This window comes from Chelonoidis abingdonii, chromosome 6, assembly GCF_003597395.2.
Source record: "Chelonoidis abingdonii isolate Lonesome George chromosome 6, CheloAbing_2.0, whole genome shotgun sequence".
In the NCBI taxonomy this organism is placed as follows: domain Eukaryota; kingdom Metazoa; phylum Chordata; order Testudines; family Testudinidae; genus Chelonoidis; species Chelonoidis abingdonii.
In genome coordinates, this window is record NC_133774.1 from 51,662,286 (window position 1) to 51,682,227 (window position 19,942).

A 19,942-nucleotide genomic window follows, 5' to 3' on the forward strand; every position below is an offset into this window, starting at 1 on the left:
AATGCATCACTAATGGATGGACCAGATCTTGCCAGCGTATGGATTGATTGCCCCTCAGTCACTGGTGGAAAGAGACCTTTTGAAGCTGTTCTTTCTATGCAGCAGAATAGTTTTGAGCAAAATGTTAGCCTTTTCAAGATTGTTGAATGGTAAATACCATTGCTTATACTGTTAAGAGATTGTTTTCCATGATCATATGAATTTCTCATGCAAATCCATGCACATCTAAACTCCTCCTAAATAACAGTATATGCAAATGTGTGGTTCTCCCAACAAAAATCCAGACCAAATGTGTCTGGTGCTTTTACCAAACATAATTATTACTGGTTGTGGGGGTTAAAAACAAAAACCAACCAACCACTCACACTTTGGACAAGATAAAAATAAAAGGACAGTGGAATGGGAAGGGGAGAGAAAGGAGTGGCAAATATGATGAAGTGGTGAAGGCTGGCCATAGGGTTTTGAGTTCTGGGTTCTATTTCCAATTCTGCCACAGACTTGCTGGGTGACTTAACTATGCTTCTGTGCCTTAGTTTCCCATCTCTAAAAGACATTAATCATTTCCCCCTACCTGAAAGACTTATTGTGAGACTAAATTCATCAGTGCTTGGAAAGCTCTTTGTGATGCTAAGAAGGAAGGTGCTACAGAAATTACAAAGTATTACTTGGGGAAGAAAAAAAAAAGCCAACTGTATAGATGCTGTGGCAGTGAGTAGAAATACAAATGCTTAGAATAGCTCATAGGCAAAGGATAACCGGTTTAAACTCCATTAGAGAAAGCTGATAAAGAATTAAAACATAAAGGCTGATAACCTATACACATGACCATTTTTAGGGAGTGCCGTGAGGCTTTTCTATAGGAAAGAGCAGTTGTGCCTGGCAATTATTCTGCTCCCCCACTTACAAATATTCTGCTCCCCCAACCCCCCCCCCGACTTTATCAATCTGTTTTTAAAAGCCTGCTCCTATAACTGCTCTTGATAATTGATTTATTATACTATGTAGCAAAGGCATTCTACGTTAATTCTATGTAATGTTTTTATTTTACTTTAAAAGTTTAAAAAAAAGTTCCCTTTGATCCTGCCAGAAGTTAATGAGTCATTATGTTAAGAAATGACTTGTGTATTTCTTGCATGAATGGTATGACTATGTACTGTACTGGATTTTAAACCGAGTATACACACACTCGTGCAGACAGACAAGCGCATACATGGATATAGCTGAAAAGAGAGAAAACTGACGCTTCCTTCACTCACTCATGTTTAAAAGGAAATTTCCAACCACAAAGTTTTGCAGGGCAATTGTCTTGACATTGACACATGATCACTGCCTCTGGGCCGTTTCAAATGCTGAGGATTTCTCCCAGAGTATACAGCTTGACATGGCAAACAAAGGAGACATTTAGATGACGTTTTTCTTAACATGTTAATTTCCAAGCTAAGTCTGCCTGAAATCTATTTGATCATTAATCACTGTAGCTTGAAAAATGTGTCTTGGAAGAAAAAAACGTGGCATTGCCAAGGAGCTTTGCATCTCCATATGACTTGCGTTTAGAAAGTGGAGTGGCTTTGGATTAGTTCCAGAGAGGCAGCTTCTTTCTGGCAATTAGAGATGTTTCTTAGGAGTTGAGGCATTTTTCATCCTGTTAATTCCATTTCTATTTTGCTCCAAGACCTTTTAGAATCTGAAGTGGATGAGAAGAAGCCTGACTCTGTTCGTTTTCCTGATTAAAACAGATAAGCATCCAGATCCATCCCTTGCTCTGATTCTAGAGAACTAAAAGACATGTTAAAAGTTAAATGGAAGAATTTCACTGTAGTGTTCAACATAAAACAAGACTCTTGTTATGAAAGGGAGATAAACATGCACCAAGCCGATAGGTTAACTATTATGAGGAAAGTTAAGATGAGTGAAAGATAAGAGCATCAATTATGAGTAGAGGTGGGAGGTATAATAGAAATCTTCCAAATATGTGAAGACTGTCATTACCAGAGAGAAAGAAAAAAATATTTAGGGTAGTTCCCAGTTGTTTAGGAGTAACAGGATGATATTTTAAAAAGGGAAATTTCAGGTGAAATTCAGTAAAAGTCTTCTACAAAATGTGATTACTACAAAAGCACCTAGAGGCCTCAGAGATCCCATTGTCTTGTACACTGCACATACACTTCATAAGAGACAGTCCCTGCTTTGATGACCTTGCTCTCTAAATAGACAAGACTAAGGAAGTTGTTGTTCCCATTTTACAGATGGGAAACAGAGACTGCACGCACAAAGTAAGTCTCTAGCAGAGCTGGCAATTGAATCCACACCTGTGAATCCAAGTCCAGTGGCTTAATCACAATGCCATCTTGAAATGTGAAATAATCTCCCAAGGGAAGCAGTGACAGAAGCCCCATCAACAACTGGACATTTTAAAGTAGAATTAAAAAATTAGAAATTTTATCTAGGGAACCATCTTGAATGGTTTGGGGGGGCAGAGAGGAATAAACAGCTCAATTGATATGTTCCGTCTACCACTGCTCTGATTATGTGAACTGGTTTTGGAGCATGCAAGTGCTTTTTGGCATCTGACTTTTTTTTTTTTTTTAAAGTGAAGAGAATTTGCTGCCTTCTTTTTCCATTCTGTTGTCAGCTTCAGGACTACTGTAATTTCTTTGAAAAACTGTGTATGAATGTGGTAATACATAAGTTCACCGCTTGGTGGCACCAAACAAATTTTAAAGGACAATTCTTATTTTTAAAAAAGGAACCAACTCAGCTGGTTCTGCAGTGCTGGAAAGAATCAATGTGCTCCGCACGTCTTACAGTTTTGAGCAGAAAAGCCAGCCCTAATGCATTTTCAGCATCTGACAAATTGCTTCATTATTCACTGTCTTCTAAAACTCTGAAATATTTTAGTATTTCTATAAACAACAAGTAAAGTCCTGATACAGGAAATCAGTAGTTTAGGACTATTTTCTCAGTGTAATATGCAGGCTTTATCTGCATGTCAGTGATAGTAGGGAGTTTCTCAGCTGAAGTCATGTCAGTTGTGCTGAATATGTCCTGTACCTCGTAGCTGCCAACTCCAAGATATATTAATAACTAGTTTCTGCAAGAATTAAGCAATAGTTTGAATCAGTCACCATACTAAAGTAGGTTATTTGAGCATTTTTCCACATGGGGGAGGTGTAGTAGACTCATCATACATTATTGCATTCTACATGTTTAGTTTCACAATGATCTCTCTAGTTCACTGACTCCTTGTCTTAAAGATATTCCTATCTGAGTTCCCTGTAGGGAGAGATGTTCTCAGTTCAGTGGCCATGAGAATCGCCATATTGATTTCTCCGCCATTAACACTAAACTATTCCAACACTGAGCTACACTAATACTGGTATAGATTCTTCCCCTTGTCTTTTCTGAGTGTGTCATAAGAATCTGATATTTCTTGAAGTTTTATCAGACCTGCAAGGAATGAAGCTGGATGACATCTAGATGATAACCTCCTGGTTTTTCCACTGAACATATAGGAATTGCTAGAGGCTTCTTTAAATTCAGTATGTATCCTCTGGTTTGCTGTAACCTGCTTTCTGTAGTTTATCCACCTCCTATCTTTTTGTCTGTCCCTGCACATACTGCATTCCCTAATTATATCTTGTGTTTTTCAGAGAGGACGGGGATATTGATACTTTTCCCTCTTCCATTTCAAACAAAAGCATCTGCTACAACATTTGGATATTTCATCCGGGTTAGTTATAAAAATTGAATGGTCTATTGGCTTCGGTCCCCAACCAATACAGTAACCTACCCAAGCACAGTAGGAGTCAGAAATGATGAAAAGATAGATATGATAGATTTTCCTTTCATAACTGATTCCCTCAACCCCCTGGCAGGAAAAATGTGCTGCTGCAAAGGGGTCTATACATGCACATACATGCATGGCACAGGCACACACATGTGTAGTGGAGACAAAGTGAGTAAATTTGGCACCGCTCCTTGCCTCCCCTTCCCATGCACAACTGTTTAGTACTTATTTATTTCTTAGATAGTAAGCTCTTTGGGGCAGGGACAATCTTTGTTCTGTGTTTGTACAGGGTTAAACACAAGGGGGTCCTGATCCACAAGGGAAATAAAAACAACCCAGAAAACTACAGACCAGTTAGTTTAACTTCTGTGCCAGGGAAGATAATGGAGCAAGTAATTAAGGAAATCATCTGCAAACACTTGGAAGGTGGTAAGGTGATAGGGAATAGCCAGCATGGATTTGTAAAGAACAAATCGTGTGAAACCAATCTGATTATCTCTCAGATCAAAGGATTAAAGATAAGAATCTTGTGGATAAGGGAGACCATGGGATGCGGCTACCGTAGACTTTTAGTAAGGTAATTTGATATGGCAATCTCGCTCTATGATATTCTTATCGATAAACTAGCACAAATACAATTTAGATTGGGCTACTTAATGGTGGTCCATATATACTGGCTGATACACCTATACTCACGAGAGAAAAAAAATAGTTATAATGTTCCCAAATCTGCTGGAAAGATGGTATATGACAGCTGGGGGGTCCGCAGAGAGTCTGTTTTGGACCAGGCACTGTTTACAGTAGTTTCATCAAATCGAGTTAGATGGTGGCAGAGAAAGTCACGCTCTATTAAGTTTTGCAGATTATACAAACTGGGAGGCGATTGCGCTGCTATGGAGGACAGGGTTTCATAATTCAAATGATTTCGACGAAAGTTGGAGAGAAATGGTCTGAGGTAAAATAATGAAGTTTAATACAGTACAATGACAAAAAGATAGACTCCACTTAGAGAAAAGGAACAATCAGTTTCACACATACGACATGTGGAAGAGACATGCTCTACGGAAGGAGTATGGCGGAGAAGATCTAGGGTCATAGTGGACTAGCAAGCTAAATCTATGAGTCACAGTTGTGATACTGTTGCAAAAAAGCCAATCATGATTTTGGGATGCCTCATTAACAGGGTGTTTGTGAGCAAGACCGAGAGTCATTTTCGCTTACCTGCGCTGCGTTAGGCCTAACTGGAGTATTGTGTCCATTCTGGGCACACTATTTTCAAGAATATAAGAGAAATATGCGAAGAGGTCCACGAGAAGACAACAAAATGATTAAGGTCTTGAGAACATGACCTATGAAGGAAGGCTAAAAGAATTGGGTGTTATTTTAGTGTTGGAAAAGAGAAGACTGAGAGGCACGATAGCATTTTCAGGTAATCGATAAAAGGTGTCATCAGGAGAGGGAGAACACATGTGTACCTAGCCTCTAATGAAAGAACAAGAAGCAATGGCTAAACTGCAAAACAGGAGATTAAGGTTGGACATATTAGGAAAGAAAGTTCCTAACTGTCAGGGTAAGTTCAAACATGGAATAAATATGGCGCTTGGAGGAGATTTGAAATTCCATCTCTGGAGATATTTAAGAGGTGATGGTTAGATTAAATGTCTACTAGGGAATGGTCTAGACAGTATTTGGTCCTGCCATGAGGGCAGGGGACTGGACTCGATGACCTCTCGAGGTCCCTTCCAGTCCTAGAGTCTATGAATCTATGACTGCTACAGTAATATAAATAATAATTATTTGTACACTGGTGGTGCCCACAGCCTATTGGGTGCTGTTCACCCACAAAGGAAAACCAGTCCCAGATCACAGTCACCAGTGTTATAGCCATCTTTATTGTATACCCTCCAAGGACTTTAATGTCATGTCATTTTCAGAAACTTTCACTAATGAGATTAATTTCAGACTGACTCCAGTTTTCAGACAACATACCATTTCCTGCTGAAGCCCTTTACCGTTCACTTGCAATTTAACTTTTGAATCAAGAAAAATTTCAGCTTTACAATATGCTGTAGTGCTTCTAGCATGCAGGGAGAAATAATGGAGGCATCGCTGTGTCTGGTATCTTTTAGAAGAGAAACACAGCTCTGCTTAAAGATAACTGTTCAGATCCATTATTAGTCTTCAATTTTTTAATGTTCCCTTCGATCCTTTCCTACCACCCCACTGGAAAAAGATATTAAAGACCAGATAGATGTCAGTGGGATATTTTTAGTGTATCTGAAAGTATTACTGTCATGTCTTTGTAGTGCAGGACTGTAGTTTTGCACTTAGGAAAGGATGTTAGCTGTTAAATGAAGCAACTTTGAATGATGCTGGCAATGGGTGTCAAGATTTCATTCTGACCTTTTTTTTTTTTTTTAAATGACTGGTGAAATAGTCTTTAGCAATTAGATAATTGTTTCATCAAGCTATGATTAAGTCTGAGTGTCTGTAATTGATGCTTTTTGTAAGCATTAGTGAAGCAGGACCTTCATTAAAACAAATATAGGATCTTGCTGTTAATTAGAGCTGTGGGGGAGAAGAGTAGAAAGCAAGTAGATCAACAGAATGCATGTTATATCTATTTAAAAAGTATGCTCTCATCTGCCATGTAAATAACTTTATACTTAGACCTTATTCAGTTGTTTACGTCTCAAAACCACTGCTTGTGGCAGTCCAGTCTCTAGCAACTCTGCAGATTCTATAGACTTGAACATTTTCTTCCTGTTTCCAAGCTTGATGATCTGTATAGCCTTTAGCCATAGGATACAATTTGTAGGAATTCATGAGGAGGGTCAGGGGAGAGGATTGGTAGCTACAATAATCTGATAAATGTTCCGGAAAGCATGCTCATTCAGATGGAAGAGCCAATCCTGCAACTAAATGGTGATGTAGCTTGGCTCCAGGCTGCTAGCATCTGGACATTAGTACAACTCAGCCATCGCAGTTTTCTGCAGGAACTGTAGCTTTTGTACTTTAGGCATAAAACCTTTTCTTGATGCACAGTGCAAAACGTGAAAGGTTTCAGGAATTTCTTGACACTTAGATATGAAATTCAGCCCAAAAGCAGGACAGACCCCATATAGGGCTTTTAGTTTATTTTAGACTATAACTACTGCAAGACTCTTCAGGTTTTAGTTATTAATTTTCCAAACAAATTGTGAGACATCTTTGGGTGAATAAGGATGAACCTTCCAGCATTTAATCTTGCAACTTTGTATCTGCATGATCCCCCAACCTCAGCTGTTCATCATGGGCTGATGCTCTTTGTGAAAATGACCACCAGCAGCAGGAAGCTGACTGTGAGGTTTATGAAGACCAATTGGAGCTACTATATAAGCTGGAGTATGAGTTCTAGGTTTTTTGTACTCTGGTGCAAAATATTATTTTCAGATACTCTTTTTTTTTGTGGGGAGGGAAATGGGGAAGAATAGGCATTCATTGGAAAATACGTTTAGTCCTAAAACCTCAGAATTTAAGGTTGTCTCAACACTTTCATTATAAATCCTGCTTTCCTCTACCTTCCCCTACTCCGACCTGATAGAGCACAGAGATTTGTTCTGGGTTGCAACTTGGCTTGTGAGGTTTTCTCCCCAGAGGAAATTCATTTGAAGTTATGATTGTAACAAAAAGTAAATACAGGAAGAATTAATTAACCTGTTTAAATTTAATGTTTGTTTTTATTCAGTGGCCACTTTCTTGGGTCCGAGTCTAATCAGACTGACATTGGTGTAAATCAGTGTAATGCTACTGAAAACAATTGAGGTACTCAGGGGTATGTGAGGTGGGATATGTGAATCAGGCCCAGGCACCTCAAAAATATTTTCCGACTGGGAATAAGACACATTTTTAATGGTAAGAATAATTAACCATTGGAACAACTTACATCCATCATTGACTATTTTAAAATCAAATTTGTATGCTTTTCTAAAAAATCTGGGGGAAGTCCTGTGTGTTATACAAGAGCTCAAACTAGATGAACTAATTTTAAAATTAAGTAATCCTTTTCAGTTTCTTTCTGTCCCCTTCATAACATGATAAAGTTAAATTCCTCTAGGAGAATGGAAGGGCTGGCTAGATCCTTTCTTTGATGAGCATAGACAATGCTTGCTAATACTACAGGTCCCGTAGTATCTGACTCATCAAAACTCAGGTAGGCAGGATAAATTTATAAAAGATGTGCGTATATTTAGTATTCTATATAGTGCATATATTTAGTATTCTAATATTAATAAGTTGGGCCTAAGGCATCAAAGTTTAGGCAGAGCTTTCATACTGCTGCAGCTACAAAAAGATACACCTTTTTTTGTGGAGTCAGGTGATGATGGTGTTCTTAAATACTGCTGATTGTTTTAAATTATGCCTTTTGCACCTTGAGACTTCTGGGAAGAAATTAATTGTAACTTAAGACTCTTCTGTTTTGTCCTTTAGGTTTCGGCATAGTCCAAACTGCTGGTACCTGAGAGACTGGACCATCCACAGCTGGATCAGACAATGCTTCAAATATGGTGCACAGGACAAAGCCTTGTACACATTAAAAAACAAGGTCAGGTTTTTAAGAGAAAAGGCAAGATTTTGTTTGATCAGCATTAGACAAGTGGAGCCTATTCTGAATTCCTGTCATAAGCAATGTCTCTCCATAGACTGCAGTCCTGGATTACATACTTTTGTTGAATTTAAAAACATAGGCGAAACAGAGCTTGATGTCTGGGTTTTTTTTTGGTTTTTTTTTTTTTTTTTAACTCTTCCCCACTTGATGTCTTTTCCCACGACCCCCCACATGCACAGTGGTAGTGTCCAAGAAGTGCACTATACAGAAATATGGGAAGACAATTCCTACCCAATCCTGAAGAAATCTAAAGAGGACAGAAAACCACCAATGGGTGAAGGAACAGACATGTCATAGAAGCCTAGCTATCAGGGTGATAAGCACATGAGCTCTGATTCCGAACACTTACATACATGCTTTAATGTTATGCAGGTGCATAAGTGCTTGCAGACTTGGGCCATGGATGTCAGTTCTTTGTTGTTTAAATTTAAACAAATAAACACCACATTATACAAGATACCTCTCCCATGTTCTAATCACTCTAGCACAGAGGCTGGCAACCTTTCAGAAGTGATGTGCCGAGTCTTCATTTATTGACTCTAATTTAAGGTTTCACGTGCCAGTAATACATTTTAATGTTTTTAGGTCTGTTTCTATAAGGCTATAATGTATAACTAAACTATTGTTGTATGTAAAGTAAATAAAGTTTTTAAAATGTTTAAGAAGCTTCATTTAAAATTAAATTAAAATGCAGAGCCCCCTGGACTGGTGGCCAGGACCTGGGCAGTGTGAGTGCCACTGAAAATCAGCTCATGTGCCACCTACCCCTGCTCTAGCACTTAGTAAAATCACAATTCAAAACATGGAACACTCATGATATTTTTTAATGTGTTTTTTCTCTCCCCTTTTTAGGTACAATATGGAATTTTTCCAGATAACTTTACCTTCAATATATTGTTGGATTATTTTGTAAAGAATGAAAATTATGAAGGTAAGAAACCAAATATCAGTTATGTCATCAATTTTATGCTTTTCATAACAATGGTACATTGGATTTTTAAAAGTCTTATAGTGAGTTAAATCCAAAATTGTTTTTCTTAAAGCCCTTTTTCCCCCTCTGGAGTTTAACACATCATCTTCCCTGCCCCCAATCGACTTTTCCACATGATTACACTTGGTTCCTCTGTTTCCTTTGGTGTCTTTGCATAACACTTAGGAGTCATCAGCTTTCTACCATCTTTAACTCCTCTTCAATCTAAACTACCTTTCCCCATGTTTTTGAAGTCAAGCATATTGTATATTATGTGGTGGGGTGAAGGTAGGGAGTATTAATTAGATATCTGAGACGGAATACTCATTTAATAGCAGAATTATTGCAAACAGCTTAATCACGAAGTCACAGTTTGCTGGTAGGTATGTGCAGGTTCCCCACCTCCCCGAGAGACAGTAGTTGTCTACACCAGGGGTTAGGTTCTATAACTGCAGAGCGCTCAGGGCGACGTAGTTATACCAACATCAGATGGTAGTGTATACCAGGGCTCAGAGTAGCTTGAATGGTATATAGTAGTTCTCTAGTACTAGGCATAAGGAGGCTCATTTTTTCTCTTATCATTCTGACTCTGATTCTGCATCCATTGAAGTCACTGTGAGTTTTGCCAGTGTTTTCAACCTGTAAATTGTTATTTTATTTTCCTCCCTAGATGCTGTGTCAGTAGTTACTGAGATCATGCTGCAGGAAAGCTTTGATGAGTTCTCAACACAACTTCTCTCCCTCCATGTCTTGTACCAATACCTGGCAACCAAATCAGAGTTTACAGTAAGCTCTCTGCACATTAAAACTATCTACAGTGCCTCTGGTTCAAAGGGTTACTGCATCCCCAGAGGGGCACTAAGCGAAGTAAAGCCCATCCAAGTTAACTTAGAAAATGAAGTGATCTAGTGCCAACATTTCAGCTGATTTTAACAGCATAGGAAAAGCAAAATCTCTGTCCCTTTTAGTTACCTCTGTCTCTCAAAAGGAGGCTGGGTATTTCTAGATGTTTAGGAGATTAAATGAAGATGAACCAGAGTTTATGGTGCAGATCAGGCATCTTTCTTTCTATCTGCAGGATTGACTAGTACTGGGTTCCAATCCATTTGAAAAGTTTTATAAGTGCAAATAAAGAAAATCTGTAAAAAGATACATTTACTATTTATTAACTAAACAATGCAGTATGGGAAGCACCGCAGAAAGAGAATGTAAGTATTACTCACAGTTAGGGATGTTATTCAGTGGCAATGATGGCGGTAAGGGTCTAGTGCTGTGAAGTTTTTTCACTAGGATTTCTATCACCTGTTGGGTTCTGGAAATATTGGATTCAGTAGACAATACTCAGGTTTTTTTAATTAGGTTCATCTCTTATCACTAAGGCTGCGAGTTTGTCATGGAGATCCCAGATTCCGTGACTTTCTGTGACCTTTGTGACTTCTGCAGCAGCCGGTGCGCCTGGCTCAGGGGCAGCTCAGGCAGCCCCTGTGCTCGTTGCACCGACCGCTGCTGGGGCAGTCTCGGGCCACTGTGCCCTCCACACCCTCCGAGCAGCAAATTTTGGTATGAGAGGGAACAGGGGGTTGGGGCATGGGATGGGGTGAGGTGGGCTCTGGGCAGCGCTTATCTGGGGGTCTTTCCGGAAGCGGCGACATCCCCCTTGCTCAGCTCCTGGGTGGAGCACTTCTTCTATACGAAGAGTGCTTAAAGAACCCATTTTTGTTACTTGAAACAAACATATTAAAACAAACCACAGATGTCATAAGGTTTTCATCAATTGGCTAGTCATTCATATTTTTTTCATTGCTGATAACTGTTTAATTGCCGTAGTCTCCTTTCTTCCCTCTCATCCACAAAAGTCAGTCATTTGAGTTGTCTTTCCTGATTGCATGATCATGAATCTAGGCAAAGAAAAATCCTATGCTCTATTTGAGTATATGCAAATCACCTACATACATGACTTGCACTGTTACCATGACCACAAATGCTAGTCAACATGACTGATCCATTGTGTGTTTGATATGCATATTCAGACACCATCAGGTGATAGAATATTCACACCCAAATGCCATGTCTTGAAAATGTGCTCCTAGATGACTTATTAATTCAGGATGCTGAATCCCTCTGCTATTGAAAGCCCATGTACTTCAGGAGTCTCTTGCCTCAATTTTTTCCCCCTCACGAGGATATTAATTTGTTTAATATTTTTTCAAGTGTTGGGGGGGGACACACCAAGATACTGGAGTGCAATGCAATAAAACAGAGTTATTGAAGAGTTTAGGGCACATTCAGTTCACTGTCTTTTACTTTCATTCTCTTTTGTGTTCATAGAGATAATAAAAATGTAGGGTTGGAAGGGACCTGAAGAGATCATTTAATCCAACCCCTCATGCATGGAGGCAGGACCAAGTATGCCTAGACTGTCCCTGACAGATGTTTGTCTCACCTGTACTTAAAAACCTTCAGTGATGGTTATACAGCCTCCTTTGGAAGCTCACTTCAGTACTGAACTGTCCTTATTGTTAGAAAGATTTTCCTAATATCTGACTTAAAACTCCTTTGCAGCAGGTTAAGCCAATTACTTCTTGACTTACCAACAGTGAGTATGAAGAACAGTCAATCACTATCCTTTTTCTAACAGCTTTTAACATATTTGAAGATAATTATCAGGTCCTGTCCCTGCCCCTTCAGTCTTCTTTTATCAATACTAAATATGCCTAGCCTTTCCTCAGGGTCAAGTTTTCTAAACCTTCTATCATTTTTTGTTGCTTTCCTCTGGACTCTTTCTAGTTTGTCCACATTTTTCCTAAAGTGAGTTGCCCAAAACTGGACATAGTAGTTCAGCTGAGGCCCCACCAGTGCTGAGTAGAGTGAGACAATTACCTCCTTTGCCTTAGACGTAATTCTGAGTAATGAGAGTATTGTATTAGTCTTTTTTGCAGCTGCATCAGATTGTTGACTCACATTCCATTTGTGAGCCACTGTAACCCCCTGTCGGACTATTGTCTACCCATTTATTCCCCATTTTGTATTTGTGCATTTGATTTTTCCTTCCTAAGTGAAGTACTTTGATGAATTTCATCTTGTTGATTTCAGATCAAATCTCTAATTTATCAAGATCATTTTGCATTCTAATCTTATACTCCAATATACTTGGAACCCCCCTCAGATTGGTGTCATCCACAAATTTTATTGGCATACTCTCCTCTCCTTCATCCAAGCATGAATGAAAAAATTGAATAGTACTGGTCCCAGGACAGACCCCGCTGGGCCCCATTAAATATGCCCTCTCAGTTCAACAGCAAACCATTGATAACTAATTTTTCAACCAGTTGTGTATCCACTTTGTAATAATTTCATCTAGATCATATTTACCTAGTTTGCTTGTGAGAATGTCATGCGGAACTGTCAAAACTTTCACTAAAATCAAGATATATCACATCTACTGCTTCACTCCCATCCACTAAGCCAGTAACCTTGTCAAAGAAGGAAAGTAGGTTGGTTTGGCTTGACTTGTTCTTGACAAATACGTGTTGGTTATTGCGTATCATGCTATGATACTCTAGGTCCCTACAAATTGATTGTTTAATAATTTGTTCCAGGATCAAAGTTAGACTGAGTGGTCTATAATTTTTTGGGTCCTTTTTGTTCCTCTTTTTAAAGATAGGTACTGTGTTTGCCTTTTTCCAGTCTTCTGTGACCTCACCAATCCTCCATGAGTTCTCAAAGATAATTGCTAATGGTGCCAAGATTGCATCAACTAGTTCCTTACCTATGCGCAGATAAATTTAATCAGGCCCTGCTGACTTGAATACATCTAACTTATCTAAATATTCTTTAACCTGTTCTTTTTCTGTTGTAGCTTAGAATCATAGATTCATAGAATATTAGGGTTGGAAGAGACCTCAAAAGGTCATCTAGTCCAATGTCCTGCTCAAAGCAGGACCAGCACCAACTAAGTCATCCCAGCCAGGGCTTTGTCAAACTGGGCCTTAAAAACCCTCTAAGGATGGAGATTCCACCACCTCCCTCAGTAACCCATTCCAATGCTTCACCGCCCTCCTAGTGAAATAGTGTTTCCTAATATCCAACCTAGACCTCCCCACTGCAACTTGAGACCATTGCTCCTTGTTCTGTCATCTGCCACCACTGACAATAGCCTAGCTCCATCCTCTTTGGAACCCCCCTTCAGGTAGTTGAAGGCTGCTATCAAATCCCCCCTCACTCTTCTCTTCTGCAGATTAAATACCCCAGTTCCCTCAGCCGCTCCTTGTAAGTCAATCCTCGTAAATGCCCCAGCCCCCTAATCATTTTCATTGCCCTCCGCTGGACTCTCTCCAATTTGTCCACATCTCTTCTGTAGTGGGAGGACCAAGACAGGACACAATACTCCAGGTATGGTCTCACCAGTGCCAAATAGAAGAGAATAATCACTTCCCTCAATCTGCTGGCAGCGCTCCTACTAATAGAGCCCAATATGCCATTGGTCTTCTTGGCAACAAGGGCACACTGCTGACTCATATTCAGCTTCTCATCCACTGTAATCCCCAGGTCCTTTTCTGCAGAACTGCTGCTTAGCCAATCGATCCCCAGCCTGTAGCAGTGCATAGAATTCTTCCTTCCTAAGTGCAGGACTCTCCACTTGTCCTTGTTGAACCTCATCAGATTTCTTTTGGCCCAATCCTCCAATTTGTCTAGGTCACTCTGGACCCTCTCGCTACCCTCCAGCTTATCTACCTCTCCCCCCAGTTTAGTGTAATCTGCAAACTTGCTGAGGATGCAATTCATCACATCATCATTAATAGAGATGTTGAACAAAACTGGCTCCAGGACCAACCCCTGGGGCACTCTGCCTGATACCAGCTGCCAATTTGACATCAAGCCATTGATGACTACCCGTTAAGCCCAACAATCCAGCCGACTTTCTATCAATCTTATAGTCCATTCATCCAATCCATACTTCTTTAACTTGCTGGTAAGAATACTGTGAGAGACCATATCAAAAGCTTTGCTGAAGTCAAGCTATATCACATCCGCCACTTTCCCCATAGTCACAGAGCCAGTTATCTCATCATAGAAGGCAATCAGGTTGGTCAGGCATGACTTGCTCTTGGTGAATCCATGTTGACTGTTCCCAGTCACCTTCCTCTCCCCAAGTGCTTCAAATGCTTGTGTTCCTTCCTCTTGTAAATATTGTAAGCATCCACTTACCATAAACTTTTTTTAGAGACAACTGAAGCAAATTGAAAGCAGTCTGTGGCTGACAACTGTTCGTCCTCTTTCTCTTAACTCTGTCTGCTTCTTTGTTTTTGTTCTGGTGAAGGAGAATACTGTCAAGGTCAAACTACTCCTGTGGTTTTAATATACTTACTAATTTGGCCCCAGTCTCCCAGCCTCATGGGTGGTCTGGATCTTTAGAGAAGCTCATCCAGTGCTTCTTCCTAATAGCAGAGCCGTGTCTCCAATGAGTCCTAGGGCATTGCTAACTAGACAAGTGTGTTGGTGTATCTTGTTTGGTTTTGCCCTAATATTCCTTTCACAACTGTTGAAGCTGCATTCTCTCTGCCCAGTGATTTCCTACCCTGTTGGCACTCTCTTCGCTGTGGTTGCAAGACTCATACATTTTAATTTCTGATCCCATGCCTGCCCCCACCCCCTTTTTTGTGGAGTGGGGGTGACTGCTCCCATGCACAGATCTCTGCAATTTTGTTTTCAATAACATTACCCTGAATATTATGAATTTCAGAACACAGGTTCAGATCTTCAACTGGTAAATGAAGGTAGCTCTGTTGATTTCAATGGAGTTATGCTTAATTATACCAATTAATGATCTGGGCTACTGAATTTGTTTTAATACTCTGTTCCAAGAAGATACAAATCCTCTTAAATGCAAGCTAAGACTGTAACTTTGAGTTTTTGGTAGGGAGTGATTTCCAGAATTTAAGGATTTTTTCCCTCCCCATGTTGTACGATATAAGGCAAGGACATGCTATGTTTGACTGTTGCCATTGTAAGTTAATGTTTTATACAAACAAGATTTATCTGGTTTGAATTATTTACAGTGGGAAGAGGAGAGAAATCTTGGAGCCTCTCTTTTGCTTACAGGCCTAAAACAGACAAACACTGTGGGTTTTAGCTCCCAGCTGTATGGCTATACATTCCTTGGTAAGTTTTTAAGTTCTTTACATACCAATATTTTTTTTCCTCCACTGTACTTATTGATTTCATTAAAAATCATCCCATTAAATTATTCCTTTGCTATATTAAAATGTCATCATCATTCATAGACAATAGAATTAGGCTTAAATAAAGTGAAAGTTTTGATAGAAATACAAACCAGATCTTGGGTGATTTTCAGTCCATCTTTAGCTTGCATTAGTCAGGGTGGGGAGGTCACCATGATGTGAACCAAGAATGGAGTAACAGATTTAACTTCGAAAATTGTTCCTAAAATTGCCATCAGTTTCACACCTTCCCTTTCCTGTGGGCTTCCCCTTCAGGTTGCCCTGCTACAATGGAATAAGTAGAGATATTCTTTTAAATGTTTGCGTTTCATTGGAACATCAGTGTTTCCAAAGTGAGATTGCCGATATTGGAAGTGCATTTTCTGCAGCATACCGAATATGCTAGATGTGTGTAAGTAGCACCAGGTGTGGTGTGCTAGGCAACGTTATTTAAATAAATAGTGATCAATCTGAATTCTCTTGAAATTTCACCTCTGTATTTCTTTTAACTGTCATAATTCCTGTGTGTCACAGAAGACTATAAAATGCATAGTGATTTTCTTCCCTCTCCACTGCAAAACTGCCCTTTACCTCTGGGTAAACACCTATTTTAGCAGCAAGCTTTACATGATTGCTCCATCACTGTATCGGTTTATTTTAGAAATCTATCAAAGGTAATAAAAACTAGACATGTTTTGAAAATGTAACTTCAAAGTAAAATTTGTAGTGGCAGAATAAGGATATTGATTCTGATTTAACCTGATTGTAAGAAAAAATTGCACACAATCAAAAGGGAGATAAAAGTTTTAAGTAAATTGGAAAGCAAGTTTTCCATGGGGCTGTTAGTTTACCATCCCTTTGAGATATTGTTACAGGTAGATTTTTGCTGTTTGGTTGGCATTCAGATTTGTTACACCACATAGATTGGCTGGGAAGCAGTTCTATTTAGAAAATGTACTTTACTTTGTCTGTAAGCAATAGTCCTCATCCCATGACATTGACATTCAGTGGATCAAAAGCTATTTACTGCAATGTCATGTATTCTGCAACCTTGCCAACACTAACAGAACAGATCTCTGCAAGAGTGAAACATGTCTCTAGGCATAGACTGACCTGGAGCACTTCAGCAATTTAAATTTAGCCATAGTCGAATAAGCTTTGTCTTTGCATTTGTTACTGTACTTTTCCTAAATCATCATCCTCCATGTAAGAAAAATCTGTGTTTTAATAGATTGCATTGTCAGAGCCATCATTCTAACTAAGTTGTACAATTAAAGGTCCTATGAACTGCAGTAAGCGAGGTAAAGCTGGATCAAAAGGGTATAACAAAAATACACCATTAGTTACCATGGTGATAGTAAAGAGCTTAGACTGGTTACCATTGTAAGTCAGCATTTACCAACATGTTACCACGCTGTGGAACGTTGATTTTAATTTCTTTGTATGTAGAATAGGTGTTTCATGTTTTATGATGTGTTAACTCTTGGTAAATGGGTCAGATTTCTAGAAGTGCTGAGCACCTACAACACCAATGAGTCACTGGGAGTTGTGGTGCTCAACATTCCCAGAAATGAGGCTTAACATGTCAAGTTGGGCACCCAACATGAGGCCTCTGCTGAAGAGTTTGGCCTAACAGCTGTCTTAGATTCTCTATCTGCAAGACAGATGTTAATCCTTATCTAGCTCACTAGGGTGTGATAAGGCCAAATTAGTAAATGTTTGTAAGGCTCTGGAGCAAGTTTCCTTAGACACAGCGAGAGTTGCTTTCACTTTTTTAGTGCAGCCCTTTGTCATTCCTTATCTCAGGGCTCAAACAGTAAAGTATTAACTCTTAGATATTATTGTACAACAGGAAAAGTGGAGTTGCACAAAGGACTGCGAGCTGTGTACCATCAAATGCCACTGATGTGGACACCGGGATACCTGAACAGAGCTTTGCAAGTGATGGACAATGTGGTCTCTCTCCCAGGGGATATAAAGCTCTGCAAAGAAACTGTAAGTGTAAAAGAGAGTGTAGCATGGCATAGTTGTGCACAATATATAGCCTTGAGGGTCACACGCAGCCCATGGACTCCCTGTCTTGGTAACTGCAAAGTGGGGACAAAGCTGACTCACCGCAGGTTTCTGATGAATCCTTGACAGCAAGCAATGTCTGTTCAGTGGTGCACAGCCTTTCCAGCCTGAGAGCCAGACATATTACAAGGTCATGGGGCCACAGTCAGTACTTAGGGACAAATTCTGTGCTCTGGTCCCAAGCCATCTGCTGAGGATTCCTCTGATGTGAGAGAGACAACAATGGGCACAAAGCCAGCAGAGCCTACTCTTATATCTCCCTTCCAACAGCCCACAGATCAGGGGACTGGAAGGGGGTATGGGTTGGAGTGTGCTGCATTCAGTCTATTCCCAATGGACTCAAGGGGACCATTGGCATCTGGATGCCTGTTTGGGGGAGGAAACGTCCCTTTGCTAGGAGTTCCTCTAGGCACAGGCAGAGCCAGCCAAGCTCCTGTCTTGCTCTCCCCAGCTCTCTCACAGCCTGACGGGAACAGGAGATGACAACCAGAACACCTCTTTACCTCTCCCTGCCATGTAGCAGGTGGCCAGGTGGGGAGTTGCTGAGCAGTTTCTCAAAGCACCCCACAGGCTCACCGCAGAGTAGCTTCTGGGGCTGTAGAGGAAGCAGTGAGGAGGTGGGACTCGGTTTGAGGCTATTTTTGGAAATTGCAGGGTGCAGCTCGAGGGATGCATTTCCAATTCCCAATCAAATACTCATTTTCTTCTGAAACATGAAATACCATTTAGAAACACAACTCAGAGCCCCAAGGACCATAGATGGCCCTTTGGTCACAGTTTGGATATATACTGTGAGAGAGCCTGATATATGTCAGGCTCTCTCACAGCCTGACATATATCAGTTTTATATTCCTTAATGATCTGAGTCACTAAGGAATATAAAAAAAAACAAACAAAAAACAAAAACCACAAAGCGTCGGTTATTGCATTGCGTCCGTTTGGTTTTGATTTTCAAGCCTTAAGGATGAAGCCTTGTAGGTCCTGGCAGTTTGTTTGTTTAGATTTATAATCACAGAGTATATAAGCACCCATTCAGCCTGCTTTGGGCAGTGACAACGTGGCCCTTGATGCCACAACCCTGAAACCAGCTTTTGTCTCTGTTTATAGAACTTCAGATCTGATCCAGTCCTTTCTAAATTTGTATTTCTTTTATTTGCATATGAAATAACAATCATGGCCTGATCTAATAGAGCCCTCTTTGTGCAGATTTTAGTGAATGAACCATCAGGGTGGTTACTAAAATTTTCAAGCGCACTTAAGTGACTTAGGATATGTCTACACTGCACTGTAGGTCCAGAGTTCAAACTCAGGCTCAAGCCTAACCCTCCTTCCATCTACACATAAATCACACTAACCCAGGGTCCCAAGATCACATGAGCCTGAGTCAAGCTGGGAACTAGAGTTCAAGCCCTAATGCTTTGCAGTGTAGATGAAGCACCACTGGATTCATGTTGAGGGAGTTCACCAAAAGTGTTCCACTAGCCAACTGTGTGTCCTCTGGACAGTCAGTCTTGGTGGACAGTCAAATTTTCCCATACTGCATTATAAACAAAGGGCTAGAACAGCTTCATTTTGGGAGGCTGAACTCAGGCCCAAATAATGTAGATGCTGGACCCAGGGTTCAGCAATTCCTAACCTGGGATTACATATGAGTATAGCTGCTCAAGCCCTAGGTTAACAAACCAAGAGTCTGTTAACCCTGGGTTTGCATTGCAGGGTAAACACACCCTTAGGTACTTTTGAAACTTCTACTCTGAAGAGTTTTATCATGTCTCAGTTGCACTTTTTTTGGTCAGACTGCAACAGAAATTAAAGTTGGTGCTGACTGTTAACCACAGCTATAATCAGAGACACTCATCTGTAGACTCATGACTAGTATCCTCAAAGGCTGAACTAGTAGAACCCATGAGAGGTATACGTAGTCAGCACCAAGAAACTTCATTTCTGCTGAGGAGTAATTCTGCTCTAAGTTACCAGTGACTTATTATCATAAACATGACACTATACATCAAAATCTTGGGCCAGATTCAAACCCAACTGAGCTATGCTGACTTACTCCAGCAGAGGATCTGGCCAGCTCCATTTAAAGGCTCATTTTAAGAGCTAGCTCTTTGTAGATATTTTTAATCATTATCTCTGAGTGAATGTAGTGTTCATAAAAGAGAGACTCTAATAGCATTGACCAGATGAGACAGTGTGGCTAGTCCTGCTGCTGTTGAAATCAGCAGAAAATCTTCAAGCGG

At 40.1% G+C, this 19,942-nt stretch overlaps 1 protein-coding gene across 4 annotated transcripts in view; it reads left to right on the plus strand.

The window, feature by feature from the left end:
• MRPS27 (mitochondrial ribosomal protein S27) overlaps window positions 1–19,942 on the plus strand; it is a 71,424-nt gene that overhangs the window by 45,823 nt on the left and 5,659 nt on the right. For all 4 annotated transcript variants that reach the window (XM_032769592.2, XM_075067029.1, XM_032769593.2 and 1 more), the window contains 5 exons: window positions 8,258–8,372; window positions 9,288–9,366; window positions 10,076–10,191; window positions 15,465–15,567; window positions 17,479–17,621. In XM_032769592.2, the coding sequence (XP_032625483.1) occupies window positions 8,258–8,372; window positions 9,288–9,366; window positions 10,076–10,191; window positions 15,465–15,567; window positions 17,479–17,621 (556 nt within the window). The remainder of the gene's footprint in view (window positions 1–8,257; window positions 8,373–9,287; window positions 9,367–10,075; window positions 10,192–15,464; window positions 15,568–17,478; window positions 17,622–19,942) is intronic.